Source organism: Cnephaeus nilssonii (assembly GCF_951640355.1).
Source record: "Cnephaeus nilssonii genome assembly, chromosome: 1".
NCBI lineage: Eukaryota > Metazoa > Chordata > Mammalia > Chiroptera > Vespertilionidae > Cnephaeus > Cnephaeus nilssonii.
In genome coordinates this window covers 96,482,365-96,502,621 of record NC_137072.1, presented here as the reverse complement: position 1 = coordinate 96,502,621, position 20,257 = coordinate 96,482,365, and the positions used below count along the sequence as shown (strand labels likewise).

General features: G+C 39.0%; 1 protein-coding gene across 7 annotated transcripts in view; it reads right to left on the bottom strand.

The window, feature by feature from the left end:
- Window positions 1-20,257, bottom strand: part of ARAP2 (ArfGAP with RhoGAP domain, ankyrin repeat and PH domain 2) — a 172,944-nt gene that overhangs the window by 60,709 nt on the left and 91,978 nt on the right. For all 7 annotated transcript variants that reach the window (XM_079783129.1, XM_079783126.1, XM_079783128.1 and 4 more), the window contains 4 exons: window positions 14,179-14,323; window positions 12,091-12,193; window positions 11,206-11,404; window positions 10,949-11,012 (listed from right to left, as the gene is read on the bottom strand). In XM_079783129.1, the coding sequence (XP_079639255.1) occupies window positions 10,949-11,012; window positions 11,206-11,404; window positions 12,091-12,193; window positions 14,179-14,323 (511 nt within the window). The remainder of the gene's footprint in view (window positions 1-10,948; window positions 11,013-11,205; window positions 11,405-12,090; window positions 12,194-14,178; window positions 14,324-20,257) is intronic.

Genomic DNA, 20,257 nt, shown 5'->3' with positions numbered 1-20,257 from the left:
GAGCGGTTATAGGGTTAAGCCTCGGACTGACCTGCTGGCAAAGTTGCAAACAAGTTCCAGCTTGGAGGGCACAGCTCTCTAAGCATAATTAAGCTTGATCTTGTGACTGCTCCCTAGATCTTTCCTGGGTAGCTAATGGGCTGTGGGGGGTGCAGCAAGTGCTGCCAAAACAAGTGAAACTTATAAGAACATTGTAAATTACCTTGTTTGCCCCTGACTATAAAATAAACCATCAGCTTGCAGTCTGGATCTGTTCTGTGGCCTCAGCCAGGCACAGAAGATCCACCTAGACCCAACTTATTCTCTTTTTCTGTCTTTTCTTCATCCTTCACCGGGCCTCCCTCAGGCTCGCCGAACCCTTGGCTGTGCTGACGTGGCACACCCTCTCATCATTGATGTTTCTATCTCTCTCTCTCCCTCTCCCTCTTTGAAATCAATATATATACTTAAAAGCTTAAAACAGCTGAGTGGGGAATCCAATCATTTCTAGAACTCAAATTTTAGCTCTGCACTTACTTCCTTTGTGACCAGGGAGAAGTTATCAACCTTCTTTGGGCCTCAGGTTTCTCACTGGCCCAATGACGGGAATAGTACTTGCCTCAGCGCTGGACAAATGTATATGAAGAACTAAGTAATAAACTATAATACTAAGTGATATCAATTTTTGGACACCCTCACCAGAATGTGCCACAAGCATCTCAAACCATTCTACCCCCTCACAACAAACTGGTGCTACAACTCTCCATTTATCCCACCAGAAACTTAGGGTTAACTGTAGATTTAGTCCCCGCCCCTACCTCGTCCCTGCCACATGAATTCAGTCACAAAACGCTGTTGGTTCTGGTTCCCTGACACACTTGCTTTGCCTCCTTTGTTCCAACATGGCCTTATTTCAGGTCCTTATTACTCCTGTGCCCATACACCCCTCTGCATGGAACTCCTTTCCCGGTGCTCCACCTCCCTAGCCCCTGCTCCTTGGGGCTTCCAGAATGTTCTTCCTAAAATGCCAAGCAAATGATGTCACTTCTTGGTCATTGTTCATCTATAGCCCTGGAGTTTTAAAGATTAAAAGGCCTTCATGGTCTGGCCCATAATTCCCCTTCAACTTTTCCATTGCCCTACACTCAAGACACACTAAATAATCACACTGCCTTATCTTTATATTAAACTAGTGGCTCAGTGCATGAAATTCGTGCACATTAAAAGGTGATTAATTAGAGGAAATATTTTAATATTGCTCTTTGCCCTTTTCCTATAATAGAAGTGTCAGAGATGAAAGAAAATTAACAAAATGTATAGGAAAATCTTCCTCCTGTCAGAGTCTGGGCATGCCGCTGGACACAGAGTCAAGTCTCCGCCCACCTGCAGCGCCTCAAAATTGTGCAAGACCCAGACCCAGCCGGCCTCCCCCCCAGTGGGTGAGATCCAGACCTGGCTGGCCCCACTCTTGTCAAACCCCACTGGGCGGGGCGCACAGCCTCAGGTCCCCTGGCCCAGTGTGGGGAGGGGGGGCACAGCCTCAGGTCCCCCATCAAGCCCCACTGGGTGAGGGGCGCAGCCTCAGGGCCTCTGTCAAGCCTCGCAGGGTGCGGGGCACAGCCTCAGGTCCCCCATCAAGCCCTGCCAGGCGGGGGACGTAGCCTCAGGTTCCCCAGCCCAGCACCGGGACAGGGGGCATGACCTGAGGTTCCCTGGCCTAGCACCAGGGCGGGAGTCATGTTCTGAGGTCCCCAGTCAAGCCTGCCAGGCAAGGGGCACAGCCTGAGGTCCCCCGGCCTGGTGCCGGGGGGGAGGCATGGCCTGTGGCCCCTGTCAAGCCCCACCAGGCGAGAGGTGCAGGCTCAGGTCCCCTGCCCTAGCCCAGCATCACACAGCCTCAGGTCCTGGGTGATTGCTCCTTAAGACTCGTTACAGGAACTCGGCCTCCGCTGTGCGTGCAGCCATCTTGTGTTATGGAAACTCCACCTCTGCTGTGGGCGCCGCCATCTTTGTGATGACGTGACAGTCAATTTGCATATTCCCTCTTTGTTAGATAGGAAGGATATTTCCTGCTCTCTTACTGGCCACTCCAAATTTGCGCCAAGGTTTACTCCAGGTGATCCTCCTTGACACTCTACCCTGATATCCCTCCGATGCTTAGTGGTAACATGTGTCCCCCTTAAACCTGAGGAGCCCCCCTGCCCTGCATTATACCACCAGCTCCATGTCTGAGAATATTTTAGCTGCTAGATCCAAACATCACACAGGCAACCAGGGAAAGCATTTCTGTATCTGTCATCATTAGCAGAGTGTCTGACATTTAGTAGGTACATAATAGTTTTAAAGCCCTAACACTAGATATAAAAAATTGATTTATTTAAGTATATTCACTGATGTACCATTTAAGTATATTTACACCAAAGTTAAACGATTTAATCTCCATTTCAAACTATGAGAGGGCTACTTTGGATTCAAACAAAGAGGAAGGCATGAACTGCACAAACTCTGGGTAGCTGTGGTTTGTTGTTCTTTTTCAGGGGGAGGGTACTCTTTTACTTCCCTGATAATAGATGGGCCCTAATTTAATTTAAACAGAAAATAAAAGGCCTTTTTTCCTTTGGTTTCTTTTCTTGAAATGCTCCTCTAAGACTGGCACCTCACCACGCTTACATCCACATCTTCTGAACTTGCAGTAACTACAGTTACGTCAGTGATGTCCGCATCTTCACCTCTCGCTTTCTTTCTACATTGTTTTTATTTTCCCACATCACTACAGCAGCCCTGACCTCCAGGTTTTGTCATTTCCTTCTTGAAGAATTCTGCCACTCTAAGATTCCTGACATGCTTCCGCCTTTTCGTTTGCCTTACATTATCTTTAGCTTGACAGCATTCTATTGCTCGGTATATTTATCTAAATGAAATTGTATCACTCAGCTAATCTTCCTGAGAAATATCAAGCCCCTACACTGTTAGACCTAACTAAAATAACATCTTGCTAAATTCAGGAGTTGAGGTAAAGAGAAAAGTTTACCTTTATTTTTTGAGTTTTAATCTCATGATTAAGCTCTAAGTGTAACATAAAATATTTAAAACTGTTTGCTTTTAAACAAAGTACTTCAATGGGCGAGTATTTCAGCAAGCAGTGAAACAAACCCAAAATGCAACGGCCCTCCTACAATACCACTGTAATTCTGCCATCAACTGTGAATGCTCCAAACGTCAAACTTCCTCTGTAGTAAGAAGAAATCCCATGATGACAGGTTTAGCTGTCTCCCTGTGAACTAGTGAGGGTTAGAACAAATGACAACTCCTGAGTCAACCTGTCAAGGACTGAATCCTTAAATATATCATCTAGTGCAGCGGATGCTTGACATTTAACTGCATCAGTCCAACAACTTTCCTCTCTGATGTGTATCTAAACTCTGTGCACACTGAACAAAACATCAAAGATATTTTAAGCACAAATGCTGGTGGAGTTTGTGATTCCAAGTGTTACCAAACAACCACTCTACCTTCTGCATAAGAATTCCAAAGAAACATTCATTTATATCTTTAGCATCTGAAAAGTAATTCTGAAGAACTCTTAGAGAGAATTATTCTAATTCTTCATTGCCCAAGCATAAATGTTAAAGGATACTTCAAAGTCATATAGAGAAACATCCCTATATCCTATAACAAATCAAATCAGTTCAGTAAGACCCAGTAACCAGTGCCAGAATGAATTAAAATCAATTTTCTCAAAATTGCAATATAATAACCACAAAGTGTAGGCTATCGTGTTTGAGCCTAGTCTACTGACAAAAACCACAAGTGTCTTCACAAATGACAGAATCAATAAATTTGTATAAAAACTTCTAAAAAGCGAGTAACAGACTGCACAAACATGACCGAACAGATAATATTCTAAGCATTTAAACAAAAATAAAAACACCGAATCTTCTAGTGTAACAGCATTTATTTGGGCCACAAATACTTTCTTTTCCTTTCATTTCTGAAAGATATTTTTGCTGATTGGAGTATTTTAGATTAACAGCTGCTGGTTTTGAGGTTTGTTTTTTCTTTTCTTTCCTTTTTTTTTTTTTTTTGCCAGCAATTTAAAAGATTTCATTACCTTCTGGTTTACACTGTTTCTAACAAGACATTCTCATCTTTTGCCCTATGTTTAATGTGTATTTTCCTCTGGGACTTTTTTCCTTCACACTGGTTTTCTGGAATTTGATTACGATGTGTCTTGATGTGGTCTGCTTTACCATGCTTGAGATATGATGATTTTAGTACATGTCGGTTTAGAGTTTTCATCAAATTCAGAAAATGTTTGGTCACATTTCTTTCAAGATTTTTTTTTTAGCCATCTTTCTCGTCTCATTTTTGGATTCCAATTATACTGAGACTACTTATTATTGTCCCACAGGTCACTGCGGCTCTGGTGATTTTAGTGTTATGTCTCTGTGGTTAAATTTTTATCATTTCTATTGCCATGCCTTCATGTTCATTAATCTTATAAAGTCCACTCTTATGTTAAGCCAATCTAGTGAAATTTTTTCAGATACCATATTCTTTGGCTTTATAAATTCCATTTGTTTGTTTTTTAGTTACCCATATTTTTCTTGCTATTGTTTATATTTTCCTTTACATCTTTGAAAATATTTGTGATTTATAATATGTAAAAATCACTGCTTAGAGTATTTGCTAGTTCCATTACCTTTCTCATTTCTGGGTCACTTCCTACCAACTGATTTGCAGTTTTTTCACATGGCTAGTAATTTTAATCAAACGCCAGACATTAGGAATGTTAACTGGAGTGTCAGGATTGTGTTGCCTTCCTTTCCAGATGTTGATGCCTGCGTGGACATCATGTGCCTGTTTGACCCTGGCCACTGCACTGCTTGTAGAGCAGCTGATCCTTCAGAGGACTAAAGCTTAGTCGGGTTTCAGAAATACAGCAGCCTTTACTCTGAGGCTGGCTTGGCCTTTACAGTATGGAGTCACTTCTCTGGGGTCTTTACTAATGCCTTCTGTGTTTAATGAGGTCTGTCTAGCACGGATGGATGGATGGAATCTCTACACATACCCCAACACTCCCTATGCTCTGGGGATTGTTCAACCCACAGCACACCCCTGAGAGCTGCCTTCTGGAGTTTCACCCTGAAAATATGCAGATGAGCATGGAGCCCAGAGGTAAGTGAACTCCTATGCAGATTTCTGAAACACTTCTCTACATGTCTCCCTCTGTTCTGCTACTCCATCCTGCAAATTTCAGTGACTACAGATCCCCTGAACTCCCCATTCTACCTCTTCCGTGGAGCAAAACCGCCACATTCTGCTTGAGTCTCCCCATTCCCTGTGCCGTGGACTGGAAAGTGCCTACCGAGAGGAAGCCAAGCTGATCTTAACGCTCCCTTCACTTGTTTCCCTTCTCTCCCTGCTCACAGCCCTGGAATGCCTGTCGTCCCAAAGCCTGCAAACAGTTGGATTCATTTATTTTGTCCAGTTTTTTAGTTTGTTTGAACTGAGAGGACATGTACCAGGAAGAAAGCTATTTCTTCATGGCCAGGAATCAGAGTCTGGCAAATTTTATTTAGTCATTGCATCTATAAATTACCCTAATTTTAGTTTATAAAGATACACTTTTGTGGTTTTTTTTTTGTTTGTTTGTTTTGTTTTTGCATAGAGATGGAATTTTGGCCGGAAACAGGCGAAAAATTATTAAGAAAATCTGCAGATGCGGAAACTGTGCCACAAGAATAATACGGTAGAAAATGTTACGCCAAGTAGCTTGTTGCTTCTGAAGCCCACAGTACAATAAAAAGTGTCAGGGCACCTGATTTCCTGAGAAAGGCAAGGTCTCCAGTTTTCCAATCTCATCTCCACACATTATTAGGCAACTACCTATAGGAATGAGAGAAACAGCCCTGTTTTGAAGCTGCTCAAAACCTTTCATGGTGTTCCGCTGGCTGCTGAATGAATCCCAATCCTCATTCTTAAAAATAATTTTTAAAATAAATACCCTTTCAAAAAAGTCTTCTATGCCCCTGTAAAGGGCCTGCGATCCTTTCCAGAACAGGGCACCTTGTTAATTAACTTTAACTGGTAATACTATTAGGGTACCAATCTATCTTCTAGGCCAGTGGTCGGCAAACTCATTAGTCAACAGAGCCAAATATCAACAGTACAACGATTGAAATTCTTTTTGAGAGCCAGATGTTTTAAACTTAAACTTCTTCTAACGCCACTTCTTCAAAATAGACTCGCCCAGGCGTCGTATTTTGTGGAAGAGCCACACTCAAGGAGCCAAAGAGCCACATGTGGCTCGCGAGCCGCAGTTTGCCGACCACGGTTCTAGGCACTTTGGTTCATGCATCCTCCTCAAGGCATTAAGGTTCAGGCCAACCTGAACTGAAGTTGGCCCCTAGCCCATCCTATTTCTCTGAATCTATTGTTTCCACCTCTTGGAATACCTTAGTCTCTCAGCCATCTCAATTATTCTTACTGAAATTCTACCTAGAAATTCCAGATCCAGTTAAAAATACTACTCTAAACAAACAATCAAAAAACACCACATTATCCTGATCCTATTTATCTATCCAGGAGGGATCTTCTCATCCTTTTGTTTTTCACGCATCTCATGTTTGTATGCTTACATTTTAGTATATAGAAGGGGCTTTGAATTGATTGAAATCAATTTTCAAGCAAATATATACTTTAAAATCTACCTTTTGTTAGTCCTATATTCCCTTTAACAAAACAAAAAGAAAATCACTTCATAATGTAAATTTGAATACTCCTCCTTTTTTGCAAAACCTGTGGGGGGTAGTAAGAGAAGAGAATCTCTTGTTTACCTTGGCAACATTCAAATTAAAGCATCTCTTTGAATTAAATCATCAGAAAGTTATAAAAGCAGTCAAGCTGATATTGTGGGCAATCGGCTACTGTTTAATTTGCAATTACATGCACAATTTGGAAACCACTTTAAGATAATTCACCCTCTGGAGTATTGCTTACATAGCTTCCAGAAAACACAACTCAAGGAGGGAAAAAAATATCACATGGAGTAAGTTGATATGAAATAAGAGCCTTAAACTTAGGTTGTTAATCTCCTGAATTGAGAGAAGTAGTCTGTTTCATAATTGTGGAACCTATAGATAAAATGTGTTTTCCCCAGTGATACCTTCTTTATGTCTGGAATTTGCAATTAAAAGTGAATGCAGTCAGGCTTTGGAACCATTAAGTGCTTTATGCTCTACTATAGGTCAACCAACGAATCTTAAAAAAACAAAAAACAAAACTGCCCTGGTCGGTGTGCTCCATGGTTAGAACGTCTCAATTCCCAGTCAAGAGCATGTACTTGGGTTGCAGTTTGCTCCCAGCACCCGCCACCCTCCCAACCCCCCACGTATGCAGGAGGCAACCAGTCCGTGTGTCTCTGTCACAGGGATGTTTCTCTCCCTCCATCCCTCCCGCTTCCCTTTCATTCTCTTTGAAAAGCAATGAAAAAAATATCCTCAGGTGAGGATTAAAAACAAACAAAAGCAGCAAAATGAAACTAAAAAGACACCAGTCTCTTCTATTTCTGTTAACACAGATGAGTTACTCATTCATGTTTACTGTATTTATTGCAACCTACAACCTTTCAGTAAAAGCTTAATTATAGGTGTCTTTGACAAACGGTTTTACAGTTATGAAATGTGAAGATGGTGAGCATAGTAGCTTATTTATCAGAAAGGGATATGCAGAAGTGTGGGCTAAAGTGCAGAAATAATTTCTAAATTTTAAGAAAAGGATGCTGTAATCTATTAAACATTGAACTTAAAGTGAATATATAACCTACTGTCCAGGAAAATGCCTTTTGACCTTGTGATCTAGAACATTCACTGAAAAACAATAGATATTCAGAAACATGATTTTTTTTTTCATATAGCAGTTCTGATTGAGGCGTAAAAAAGCAGCACAGGATCCAGTCCTGGTAACAGCACCAAATAGCATGCCAGAAACCCCTAAGTGTAATCAAGAAAGCTTTATTTTTCCAAAATAATAATTTTTAAAGTATACAAAGAATACACATTAAAGCGACACCATCTGGAACACCTTCTGTTTAGAGCTTTTTAGAGCAAAAATGCTCTGTATGTGGAAAATATTATTGCAATATTTTTCTGTCTAAAGGCATTCATGCTCTGCATATAGAGAAAATTACCATGAAGATTACAATATATATCTAAATAGTGACTATATTCAGTGCATGATTATCAATTTATGAACTGTTCCAGTTCAGAGGGTTCTTTCTCCTCCTTGCCTTTAAGGAACATTAATATATTTTATCACTTTAATCAAAGGTAGACAAGGACAAGGGGAAAATGTGAAATTAATTCATTAAATTTACTTATGATTTCCTATTCTGGTTCTAGCAGTTACTAGCAAAAAAAAAAAAGTTTAAAACTTACAGCTGGTTGGTTTCTCGCTCTTTCAATTATTCACTATCTCTATATGTCATCAACATGAGTAATTGGAAGTTGTTTTATTTCCTAAAGCCACAATTTTATCTGTCATTGACAAGTCTAACACAATCTACTTTAACACTCGTTATTTCCCAAGGGGCTAATAGATCACAAGAGAGATGAGAGAGAGGGCACTGCAATGAAATTCTCTCATTTGGACATGACATTAAAACAGCTCTTAAACAATCACGCCTATAATTAATGGGCTTGTTTGAGTGCTGGGAGAGAAGTGTATATTCACTCTCTGGCTAATGACACAACCATTCGTAAAGTCACCCAGGCCAAAAGCTTAGGAGTCACCTTACCTCCTAGTTTACAAAGAATTGAACACCATCAGACTGGTGTCTCTCTCAACATCCTACCACCAAATCTAGAAAGCTACCCACATCAAAACCACTCATCAATTCTTCTTCTCTTCCTGTTATAATTGTTCTCTTGTCCTCTCTCTTATACCTTCCATCTCTCTTCTTTTCTTAAAGAAAAGGATCATAAAAATTTAACCAACATAGAATAAGCTGTATTTCTGAAACTATAATTATTAAACATCAGTCTTATCTCTATGGTTTCAAAGATTGGTCGAGACAAAAAAATAAATTCTCTTAGGGCCATGTGAGAGAGGACCTATTGGAATTTGAGGCGAAGGTCACAATATTAGAAATCATTTATCTTCAGACAAATATTTGAATCACAAACTATTTTGAAATTTTGGGTTATGACCAAAGTCTGTACTATCTGGGCCCTTTTCTTACTTTTAAATTGAAAACCATCACGACTCAAAGCTAAATATACACGATCTGGTGGGTTTTTTTGTGTGAAAAGTTGATTTAACTTGTTGGGACTGCTATTTGGGGGAAAAAAATCTATGTTCTTAGGTGGCTAACAAATGTATATGTAATCCCATAACAAAACATGGCACACTACTGAATAAACCTGGACCTTCCTGAATTAAAATTTTTATATGCTTGAAATTCTAAATTGTTGACTCCATCTCTCCTCCTTTGTGTCTCTTTCCCATCCAAATTTAAAGCTGGACAAGTCCAAGCCATCTAAAAACAAACTGCACACACATTCCCTTTCTAGGTCAAATCCCTTCTACTTTGATAACCCTACTAAGCTCCAGTGTCCTTGACAAACTATCCTCACTAACTGTTTCAGTGTACTCGGCTCCTAGCCTGCACCTAATCCGGTTTCTGCTCACTTCTTCGCTTCTCTAAGTCAGCAGGTGCAGTCTGCACCACTGACTCATGGAGTATCTGTCCTCATCAGGCAGCATCTGACGATTCTGACTATTCCTTCCTTCTTGAAATGGTCTTTCTAGGTTTTGTGACACTCTCTCTTGGTTTCTGGATTCACTCCCTGGGTAAATTAGCTTAATATTCCAGGATAGCTACTCCTCCTGACAACTGCCCCGCCTCCAAAATGATGTGCATTCACCAAGGCTCCATCACGTTACATATAATAACCTGTAAGGCCCTATCGGATCTGGCCCAGGAGTATCTCTGAAATCATTACTTCCCACTCTCCTATTCATTCAAATCTCCCCAGCAGCTTCCTTGTGGACCTTGAACATGCCAAGCACAATGCACTGCAGGGGTCCTCAAACTTTTTAAACAGGGGGCCAGTTCACTGTCCCTCAGACCGTTGGAGGGCCGGACTATAGTTTAAAAAAAACTATGAACAAATTCCTATGTACACTGCACATATCTTATTTTGAAGTAAAAAAAAACAAAACGGCAAAAACACCCACATGTGGCCCACGGGCCGTAGTTTGAGGACGCCTGCACTAGGGTCTTCAAAATAGCCTTGACCTGATGCCTGGAACACGATGAAGACTGCTTCATGGTTTGCTTCTTCACTTTATGCAGAAGATGCCTGCCCTTACCCCATACCTAAAACAGAACATTCCATCAGCCGCTCTCTCTTTCCTTTAGTTTGCTTTAAGCCAGTTAAAATTGATGGACACAATAAAATGTAATTTTCTCTTCTGTTCCCCCCATTAGTGTGCATGCTTCATGAAGGCAGGGACCATGTCTATTTTATTCATCACCATATCCTCAACAGTTACCTGATGCACAGAAGATGCTTTGTATTTATTGGAAAAAGTTAATAAATTAGCTATGCATGAATCACATGCAAAAATGCTTCAGGATATTATGTATTCCTCATATATCTACACTGAAAATATATTTACAACTACCAAAGTGCTTCTGAATGCTTAAATGTGAATGTCCCAAAGGCATCTAGGTCTATAGAAAATTACAATAATTAATGGTACTGAGTTTCTCATAGCAAGTACAAAAAATATGTAAGCTTCACTCATATACTCTTTCTACTGAAGAGTATATAAATATATGTGTACACACATACAATTCAGGAAATGTCTAGCAGGCTATAAAATCATGGGCTCTCTCCCAAGAAGATAAACAGAATATTCCACTCCCTAGTTATTAAAGAGTCAAAGACAAAAATGCACTTACCTCCCTTTCTCTACCAAGAGCAAAATATCCACTTTTTCCCCATTTTGAACCATTGTGCTGATAGCTAGAGGGAGAAGAGAAAAACATCAACATATTTCTTAAGAACATTTCACTAAATACCCATAAAGACACATTATTAATACTCCTTGGTCATATGTTTTGGAGTGAGTCCTCTTAATTTTATGTAAAAGCTACCATTACCATATGCAATAAAAAACGGTGTCCAAAATATAAGATGAGGGCAAAAAAAATCTTACTTAGCTCTTGTAGTCTTCTTAAGTTCATTCTATCTTCCTGAACTTCCTGCATTTGAAGGCAAAAACGCAAACTAGACTTGCCCATAGCAAACCAGCCTTTTTTCCACTGATCCAGGGCATGGCAGTCTTTGTAGTAGAGTTGACCAATCAAATCGTAATTAGCTTGTGTTAAGTTTTCAGCAACAAAGGGAACAAAATGCTGTTAAAACAAATACAGAAAAGAAAGACAGTGAATATAGGAAATCCCTTCCTTGTCTGCAGATATGAGGGAAGGTAGGAAAATTATCTTTGATTTTCTATTTTAAAGATTTAGAAGTAACTTAAATTTCAGAATTTTTTAAACTTGCTCTCTATCTTAAAAGTGAACAGCTATTAACGCATTTTCAAGTGGCAACATCTTAAACCATTTTTCTCCATACACACACACACACACACACACACACACACACACACACACACAATTGAAAGAAGAAGACATTCTATCTGTTGATGTGTTGTACTTTCCAAAATGTCAGCCTTCACTGTCTTCATTTGCAACTTTTACTGAATCTGCCATTTCCCCTTTGTGTATATCATAAGATAACTACTCATAAAAAGACATTCACAGAAATGACTTTACAATATTGAAAAAAAATCTTAATCATCAAAACATGACCTTTATTTGAAGAATAATTTCCCCGGGGTCCTATATTAATTTCTTCTCTGCTTAGAGCTCTAGGAAGGTAGCTCTTAACCTCTTTGATTATAACCTTTGAAAACCTAATGAATTATGGACATTCTTGCCAGATTCTTGTATAAAATTTGCATGGACCTCTAAAGCTCAATCATAGTCCCCAAGTTGAGAAACTTCTCTGGATTTAGGGGATTAATGCAATCTTTAAATACCTTAGCTATTGCCTCTGTCCATCTTCTTTGGGCTTGAAATGTTTCAGCTCCAAATAAAAACGCACGTTCTGAGGGCAAATAGATCTCAAAGGTGAAGATGGGCCTATGGCAAACATGAATAAAACGATACCAACGGTTATGTTTGGCTCTTATGAAAACAAATCACATGAATGTCAACTTTTTTCATTAAATGCATTCTGAAAACTGGATAATGCTGTGAAATCAATCTCTCACAGTTTTCTGTTGATGGTATGTATTTTATTCAAATGAATAAATGTGATTGTCAGCTCCTTCCTATAGATAAACAGAGTAACATCCCTTGTCCTGAATTCTTCCCTTGGTTTCTTATCCACAACTTAAACTATTTCATGGAACGTGCTTAGCATGTATGTTGCTGCTACCTCAAGACCTTAAAATACCCTATATCGTGTAGTACCTTCCATTTTCCTCTTTTTTACCCAAAGCCTGTTACAGAGCCTTCATGTTCCAACTTACCTCATCAATAAGCTCAAAACCATCTCGTTTAATTTATTCTTCCCTTTACCGTCAGTCAGTTTTTTATCTGGTTAGTCAGATGTTTAATCTTATCAGATCAAACATAATATTCTTTCAACCCACTTTTTTAAATAATCTCTTTCTCTAGCTAAATCTCGGTAATTAGGATCTCTCTTCCTCCAAACTCTTCCTCACCACTGTAGCCAGCTTTCTCCTCAGTGCCTACATTACCGAGTTCAAACTCTGTAATATGCTACTTAAGGCAATTGAGAATCTGGCTGCAACAATTATACTGTAGATGCTTTCTCCTGAACATCTATTTGTATCAGTATCATTCTACCAAGAATGTTTCATTTTTACATAACTATGCTGATATAAACTCATATTATTTTAAATTATATTTTATTTACTAATTAAGTATCTCAATGCATTGAATGCACTTACTTTAACATTCCACAGTAAGACACAGTAAACTGATAATTCATTTAGGATAAAAGCTCTGTTTAATTAAAATAAAAACAAATCAACTAATAATCAATTTTTTGCATAAAAAATCAAACTAGATTTATTAGAAAACAACAGTCACCTCAACTAGAATATATTGAGCATTACTTAATAATGTTTCATGTAATGAAAAAGCTGTGCAAATCTCTCCTTTTTTATTATATTTTATTGATTTTTTACAGAGAGGAAAGGAGAAGGAGAGGGATAGAGAGTTAGAAACATCGATGAGAGAGAAACATCGATTCAGCTGCCTCTTGCACACTCCCTATTGGGGATGTGCCCGCAACCAAGGTACATGCCCTTGACCGGAATTGAACCTGGGACCCTTCAGTCCGCAGGCCGATGCTCTATCCACTGAGCCAAACCGGTTAGGACTTTCTCCTCTTTTTAATATAGAATTTTCATTAAATATTATGCTCCTTTATAGTTAACTTTTGCAGATTTGGTCTTTGCATTTTCTCATTAATTTCATCACAAAATGTGATGAGTAACTTCCACCACAAAGATCTTCGATGCTCTGTTTCTAAAAGTCCTCATAGAAATTTCTGTTTAACTGTTCTGAGAGACGATATATTAATAATGCGTACTCTCTGAATTGCAACCTTTTTGAGACAATTAAAATGTCAAAGTAGATCTTTAAGAAATTTAGCACTTCCACATGTTACTAAATATACTTAGTATTTTGTTGATATTAATGTGAATAAATCATCAACAAATATTTTCTTTTGTCATCTATTCGAACCATGGTGCCTTAAACGGATGCATAAATTTTGCCCTTAGTCCACTATTGTAAATAATGAGTAAGTCATAAAAATTATAGGACTACATGTCATGAATGAATTACTATAAATTTACTTAAGGTTAGATGCAAACACGTCGGCCTTTCATATTACCTAATGCAATATTTTAATTTTCACTTTTTAGTGAATTCCCTAAGGAACTTTAAGAAGCAGAAAAATGAGTAGGCTTCAGGAAACCATTCAACCCTTCCACAATAAGCAATGGAAGAACCGAGTAACAAAACTCTTGGTATTGGTATGACAGATAACAGACATGCTTTCACCTCCTGCCCGTGGAGGATAGACCTACCCGGTATTTATATAGAAGTCCTCTTTGTGCACAGCCAGGCAGATGACTTCACTGATATTAATGGTGCCACTGGGAGTGGTAGACTTGTCATTTTCATAGTAACTCAAGAAGCCTCCTTCCAAAACACACCACTTTTTATTTGTCTCTAAAAATTTAAAACAAAACAAACAATAAATTGAACTGCATCACAACTCTAATTTCAAAAAAAATACATGGTTTAAATAATGAGTGGGTTTAAATAATGAGTGGATTCAAATAAATCTACCAATTTCCTATTTTGTTAAAGAGCATGCTATTGCTTCATGACATATAAAGTTGTCATACTCTGCTCTCAAAAAATTTATAATCTAGGAGCACAGGGTATACAAGACAAAAATAGCTATGACATTGATGACCAGTGAATCAGGCAGAGCCAAAAAGGACAGCTGCAAAAAACACTGAAACAGCAAAGACAGAGTTCCATATAGACTTGAAAAGTAGGACCATGGCTGACCTCAGCTGTGCAAAGGAAGAAGGGGTCTGAACATGCAGTTCCCTTAATGCCTTAATTAGAAACTTAAATTCGTCACTATGACCTGGAGGCCAAAGGCCAAATCCAGTCCATCACTTGTCTCTGTGAATAAGTTTCGTTGAAATGCAGCCAGGCCCATTCATTTACAGACTATCTGTGGCTGCTCTCCCGCTACAGGGGCAGATCTGAGTCCTGGCACAGACTACCTGACCCACGAAGTTCAAAATATTACTTTTCAGAAGTCTGCTGAGTTTTGATATGTAGTTGATGGTGAGTCATTAAAATGTTTCAGCAGAGGATTATCATCAGGTTTGAGTCTTACACACTCTGCTCACTGTGAAAATGCACTTGAGAAGGTGAGGCCAGAGGCAGGAAACTAGTTAGGATACTGTTGACAGAAGTCTATCTGCGAGATGAAAACAGCCCAAAGCAGGCCAGTGGGAGTGTAGTAGGGAGAAGAAAAGAGAAAGAGAGAATGTGAGGAGGGAGAGAGAAATGAGTACATGCATGTGTTCTAAAGACATAAACATATATTGATTGGATGCAGTAGGGGGAACTAATTAATGGTGATGCTACTTTAGCTTTTATTACAAAACAGTCAGTGATATCTACCTTTATTTAAAAGAAAATAGTTTTAGTGCATGTAATATGAATTTCCTTTTAGAACACTGAATTAGAGATATCTTGGAAATCCAAGTAGAGATATATATTAGGTGATTACCATATGGATTTGCATCTTGGAGCAAACAAAGGTCTTGATAACTAGAAAGTCTATAGAATATAGGTATTATTTGAAAAAATAAGTAATCAAGGAGACAATCTTAGGGAAATTAAAATTGTAAGGAGTTGTCAACTATACTTTAATTAAAAATAATAATTATATTTATATTACATATAAATTATATTATATATAAGTATATATTAATAATTATATACATATTAACAGATGTAGAGGGGTCCATGAAAGCAATGAAGCAAATGAGAAGAGACAGTGTATAAAAAAGAAAAGGGGTAGAGTATTTAAAAAAGGAATGATTGCTGCTATTAAATAAAGCAAAGAGATCTAATAAAATAAGGGCTGAAAATATGTCAGTTGGTCTTCATAATAATGAGGTAATAGAGAGGATCTTTCTGTAGATCCGAAAATTTCCTAATTTTGATCTTCATACTGTGGAGATTTCAGAGGAATGCCCTTATTTTGAAGAAATACAGACTGAGGAACCTAGGACTAAAGGGACATCAAGTAATTCTGAGTAATTCTGAGAATATGTATACCATGAATAACAGGTAAAATGCTAATATTTGCGATGTCTGGTGAAAGCTATATGGGAATTCTTTGTACTATACTTGCAACTTTTCTGTAGGTCTGAAATTATGTTACAATGATTAAAATTAAAAGTTAAAGAAATATGTATTGTCATTCTTTAAATTTCCCTTTATCATAGGTATTTTGAGAAGTAGAACAAAAAGAAAAATAAGATGAAGCGTTTAGCCTCAAACACCGACACAAGGAGAAAGAACACTCCAAAGGTAGACCTCTGAGAGCTGTCGGGTCTCTGAATTCTGAGAAACTGACAGCCAAATGAAAAGCTGAATCATAACCAACCTAAGAAAACTGGCAGAAGAAGACAGCACCAAGAATTGCTTTATGGGTCCTGGGAAAGAAGCTAACCAAGACCCAATCAATTCCTGATATACTGTTCCGGGGCCTCGAATTCTGAGTCACAGAGTATATTTACTCTGCACACCTACATGGAAGTCACAGAAGGCATTACGGTTAAATGAATATTTATTGCAGATTTCTAAAATATAAGAAAAACAAAAGTTAAAAAATTTATCAATTGGAGTTATGAAATGATTTCAAAACAATGTACTCCGATGCCTAGAATAAATTCATAGAGAATAAAGCACAAAATGTACATTTATTCAGTACACAGCTGATCACTGGCACATTTTAGGAAATCCACCCAGTCCTCAGGCAGTTTGTAATCCAATCTAAGGGGAGCTGTGTTTGGAATAACAACCATCCGGTGGGCCCTTTCAGGTGAGAATCATTCATGGAGGGAAGCCACCCTCAGCCTGAAAAGAAAAATTTCATAGAAAAACACAGCTTTTGAAATAGTCATTTATGACTGAAAAGGCATGCTTTTAAAGTAGCAAAAAAAATGCGTTCTGAACTGCAGTCATTCCATAATTCTGGGAGGAAACAGCGTGAAGAAAGTCACAGGAAGGGGAAAGTGCTGAAAGCTGATTTGGCCAGAGACTCAGGTTACCCGTGAAATTGGGAAAGGGAAGCAAAATTGCAGGCTCAAGGCAGAGGCCAGGCCCCCGGAGCCTCACATGACAGGTGTTCAGGAGTTCATGCCTTTCTCAGCAGACAGGTGGGAGCCCTTGGACAGTCTTAAACAAAAGTGCCAAATACATGGTGCATAAAATAAATGTAAATGCGGACTCTAATTATGCAAATTCTAATGGGAAACAAATGACAGAGCTCTTTAAAAAGGTGAGTACAAACTCATTTCCAGTTAGAAATATGGGCTTAAGAAGATCTAGTCCTATTGCATTATCATCACAACGGGCCAGAGGTCAGACAAGGGAGGCAGAGATATTACCTTTGAGGATTTATAATAACAAAGCTGGGATAGCAAATCTTGACATTCCTATTCATTTGGGAAGGAAAAGCTTTAACAAAATTATGCTGGATTGCATTGGTCTGCGTAGGCCAATTTGGACATGGTCTGCAGACTCTGACCTTGAGAAATGTTGATACCATCCATGACACCTTGTTGGCTACGGAAGTAGTCTTACTATTATTCAGTTACTCGAAGATATCCACCAGAAACAAAATAGGGGCCACTCTCAATGAACAACCCTAAGAATGTAAGCTGTTTAATGGTTAAGAGGCCATGGGGTACGGTGGTTGGACTGACTGGAGGGGCTGTTCACTCCTTCTATGCTATCTTAATGTTTAGACCAGGGAAGACAAACATTACTAGAATGTACTCAAGCACAGGTAAAGGACTCCAGAGGTGACCTATTGAAATTTGACTGTGGAGTGATATGGATACCATAGTTTGATACCTGGGCTGTTACCTACAGCCAGAAGAACATATCTAAACTCAAGGGCCAACTGGAAACTAGAAGCATCCCCTCTGCTCCTCCCCCTCCTCCTCCTCATGGTCCCCTCATCACCACATTTACGTGCCATGCATTCTTCTACACACTTTATGTACATTAACTCACTGAGTCCTAGAACAACCCTATTAGGTCATTCCTGTTATGACAAACCCCTTCCTTGTATCCTGTAGACAGGCACAAAGCAGCCCATTGACTTTCCTCAGTTCACACAAGGGCTTAGCATTAGGGCTAGAGGCAGAACCAGGCGGTCAGCTCATGAAGCTATGGTCGTAACTACTTCACATACTACCTCTCTGAGCCTGTTACTCATCTGAAGCACATATGCCCATTTTTAATGTGTTAGGGTAGAGTGGAGGTCATACCTTCTAATACCTATATGCACAATAAGTCTGATATAATTCAGGTAAAACTATTATTTGTAGAAAGCATAAGTTATTTCCTGATGAAGAATTTCCTAACCTGATCATATTCAGCTTCTACTAAAACTAAGAATACACACTAGGTATCCTTTTCATTTTAAATAAATGTGTTTTAGCCTTGAAGAAACTGAAGAAACTTTTTTAAAATGTATTTTATTGATTTTTTTTTTTTTACAGAGAGCAAGGGAGAGAGATAGAGAGTTAGAAACATCGATGAGAGAAACATCGATCAGCTGCCTCCTGTACACCCCACTGGGGATGTGCTTGCAACCAAGGTACATGCCCTTGACTGGAATCGAACCTGGGACCTTTCAGTCCACAGGCTGACGCTCTATCCACTGAGACAAACTGGTTAGGGCTTGAAGAAACTTTTAAAAACTACACAAGCTATGCACTTAACAGATCATCAAAAATCCTCAATGCTAATCTATGAAATTGAATATAAATAAATGATATAGTTTCTAGTAGTAAACCCTATCAATGACTTTATTTTTAAAAATCAAACTCTGGCCCTGGCCAGTTTGGCTCAGTGGATAGAGCATTGGCCCACAGACTGAAGGGCCTCAGGTTCAATTCCAGTCAAGGGCATGTACCTCATTTGCAGGCTAGACTCCGGCCCTGGTCCAGGCATATGCAGGAGACAGCCCATCAATGAGTCTCTCTCATATCAATGTTTCTCTCTCTCTCTCTCTGTCTCTCTCTCTAAAGAGAAAATGCTCCTTCCATTTTCTTTCTCTAGAAATCAATGGGAAAATATCCTCAGGTGAGGATTTTAAAAAAAGAAATCAAACACTGTGTCAACAAATCAAAGTAAGATGCTAAAAGGGAAAAATACGGTTGAGGGGAAAAAACTAAAAACAATGGCAGGATGCTATTCTTCAGCTCTGTACTTAGGTTTAACACGAGCTATCCATCTTTCTTTCCATGAACACTAAATTGAAAAGGAAAATAAAAATACAGATCAGTCTTCATAACCAGAGGCTGGAAGAACTTCAAACCCTGAAAACCTGAGCTGACAGTTTGAAGCCTCTGTAACTCTCTGAAGGACCACATGCACTTTATTCCCTGGCTTTTTCTTGGTTTTTAATCATTTTGCCCCATGGCTTCCGGACAAGCACTGATGGAGTGTGCGGCCCAGGTGCTTGCCATTCAGAGGCAAAGGTGACAACCACGCTTTAATCTCTAAATCTTTCCAAATAATTAATCTTTCCATAAAGCTGGCCCTCAACAGGAGTAACACCACTACAGAATCTTGAGGGCAAAGCGAGAAAGGAAAAAACAAAAACACTAGAACTTTATGCTTCTTGGTAGTTCGACTTTTTCTTCTTCATTCTTAAGTAGGCTCTTTCTGAACAAAATATGCTTTCTTTTGGCCAGCAATTATACATTTTTATACACAGGGGGAAAAACAAAATATTAACAAGTCACTTACACTTCTACACTGGTAGTACTGTGACTAGAGAAATGGTCATTTTTTGGACAAGTAGTTATCGCATGATTACTATGTGTTGACACAGTTTTAGGCACCAGAGATTTGATAATCCCAAGTAAACCAGAAAATGCTGATGCTTCATTGGGCTTTCACTCCAGAGGGAAAGAGAAACAAATCAATGAAGGAGGATCACCTTCAGGCGCTAAGTGCCCCGATGGAAATAAGTGGCAGACTATAAAAGGAAGAGCTGGCCGTGGGCACAAACTTTAGCAAAGTGCCAAAGTGGCCTCTCTGAGTAGGTGGCACTGAATTGATCCCTGAAAGAGGACAAGCTGTCAAAATGGGGAGGGGTCTCCTTGTAGAGTGAACAGCAATTGCAAAGGAAGGCAGAAAAGAACATGGCATGTGGTAGAAACAGACAGGAAACCAGTATGGCCAGGCACGATGCAGCAAAGGAAGGAATATCTTCTGGGATGGGAAGATGCTAAATGTACTTGAACAATGGAAGTACATGATCTGCTTTACATTTTTAACAATCACTGAGTCTGATTTTTGGAGAATGGTTTGGAGGGAGCTAGA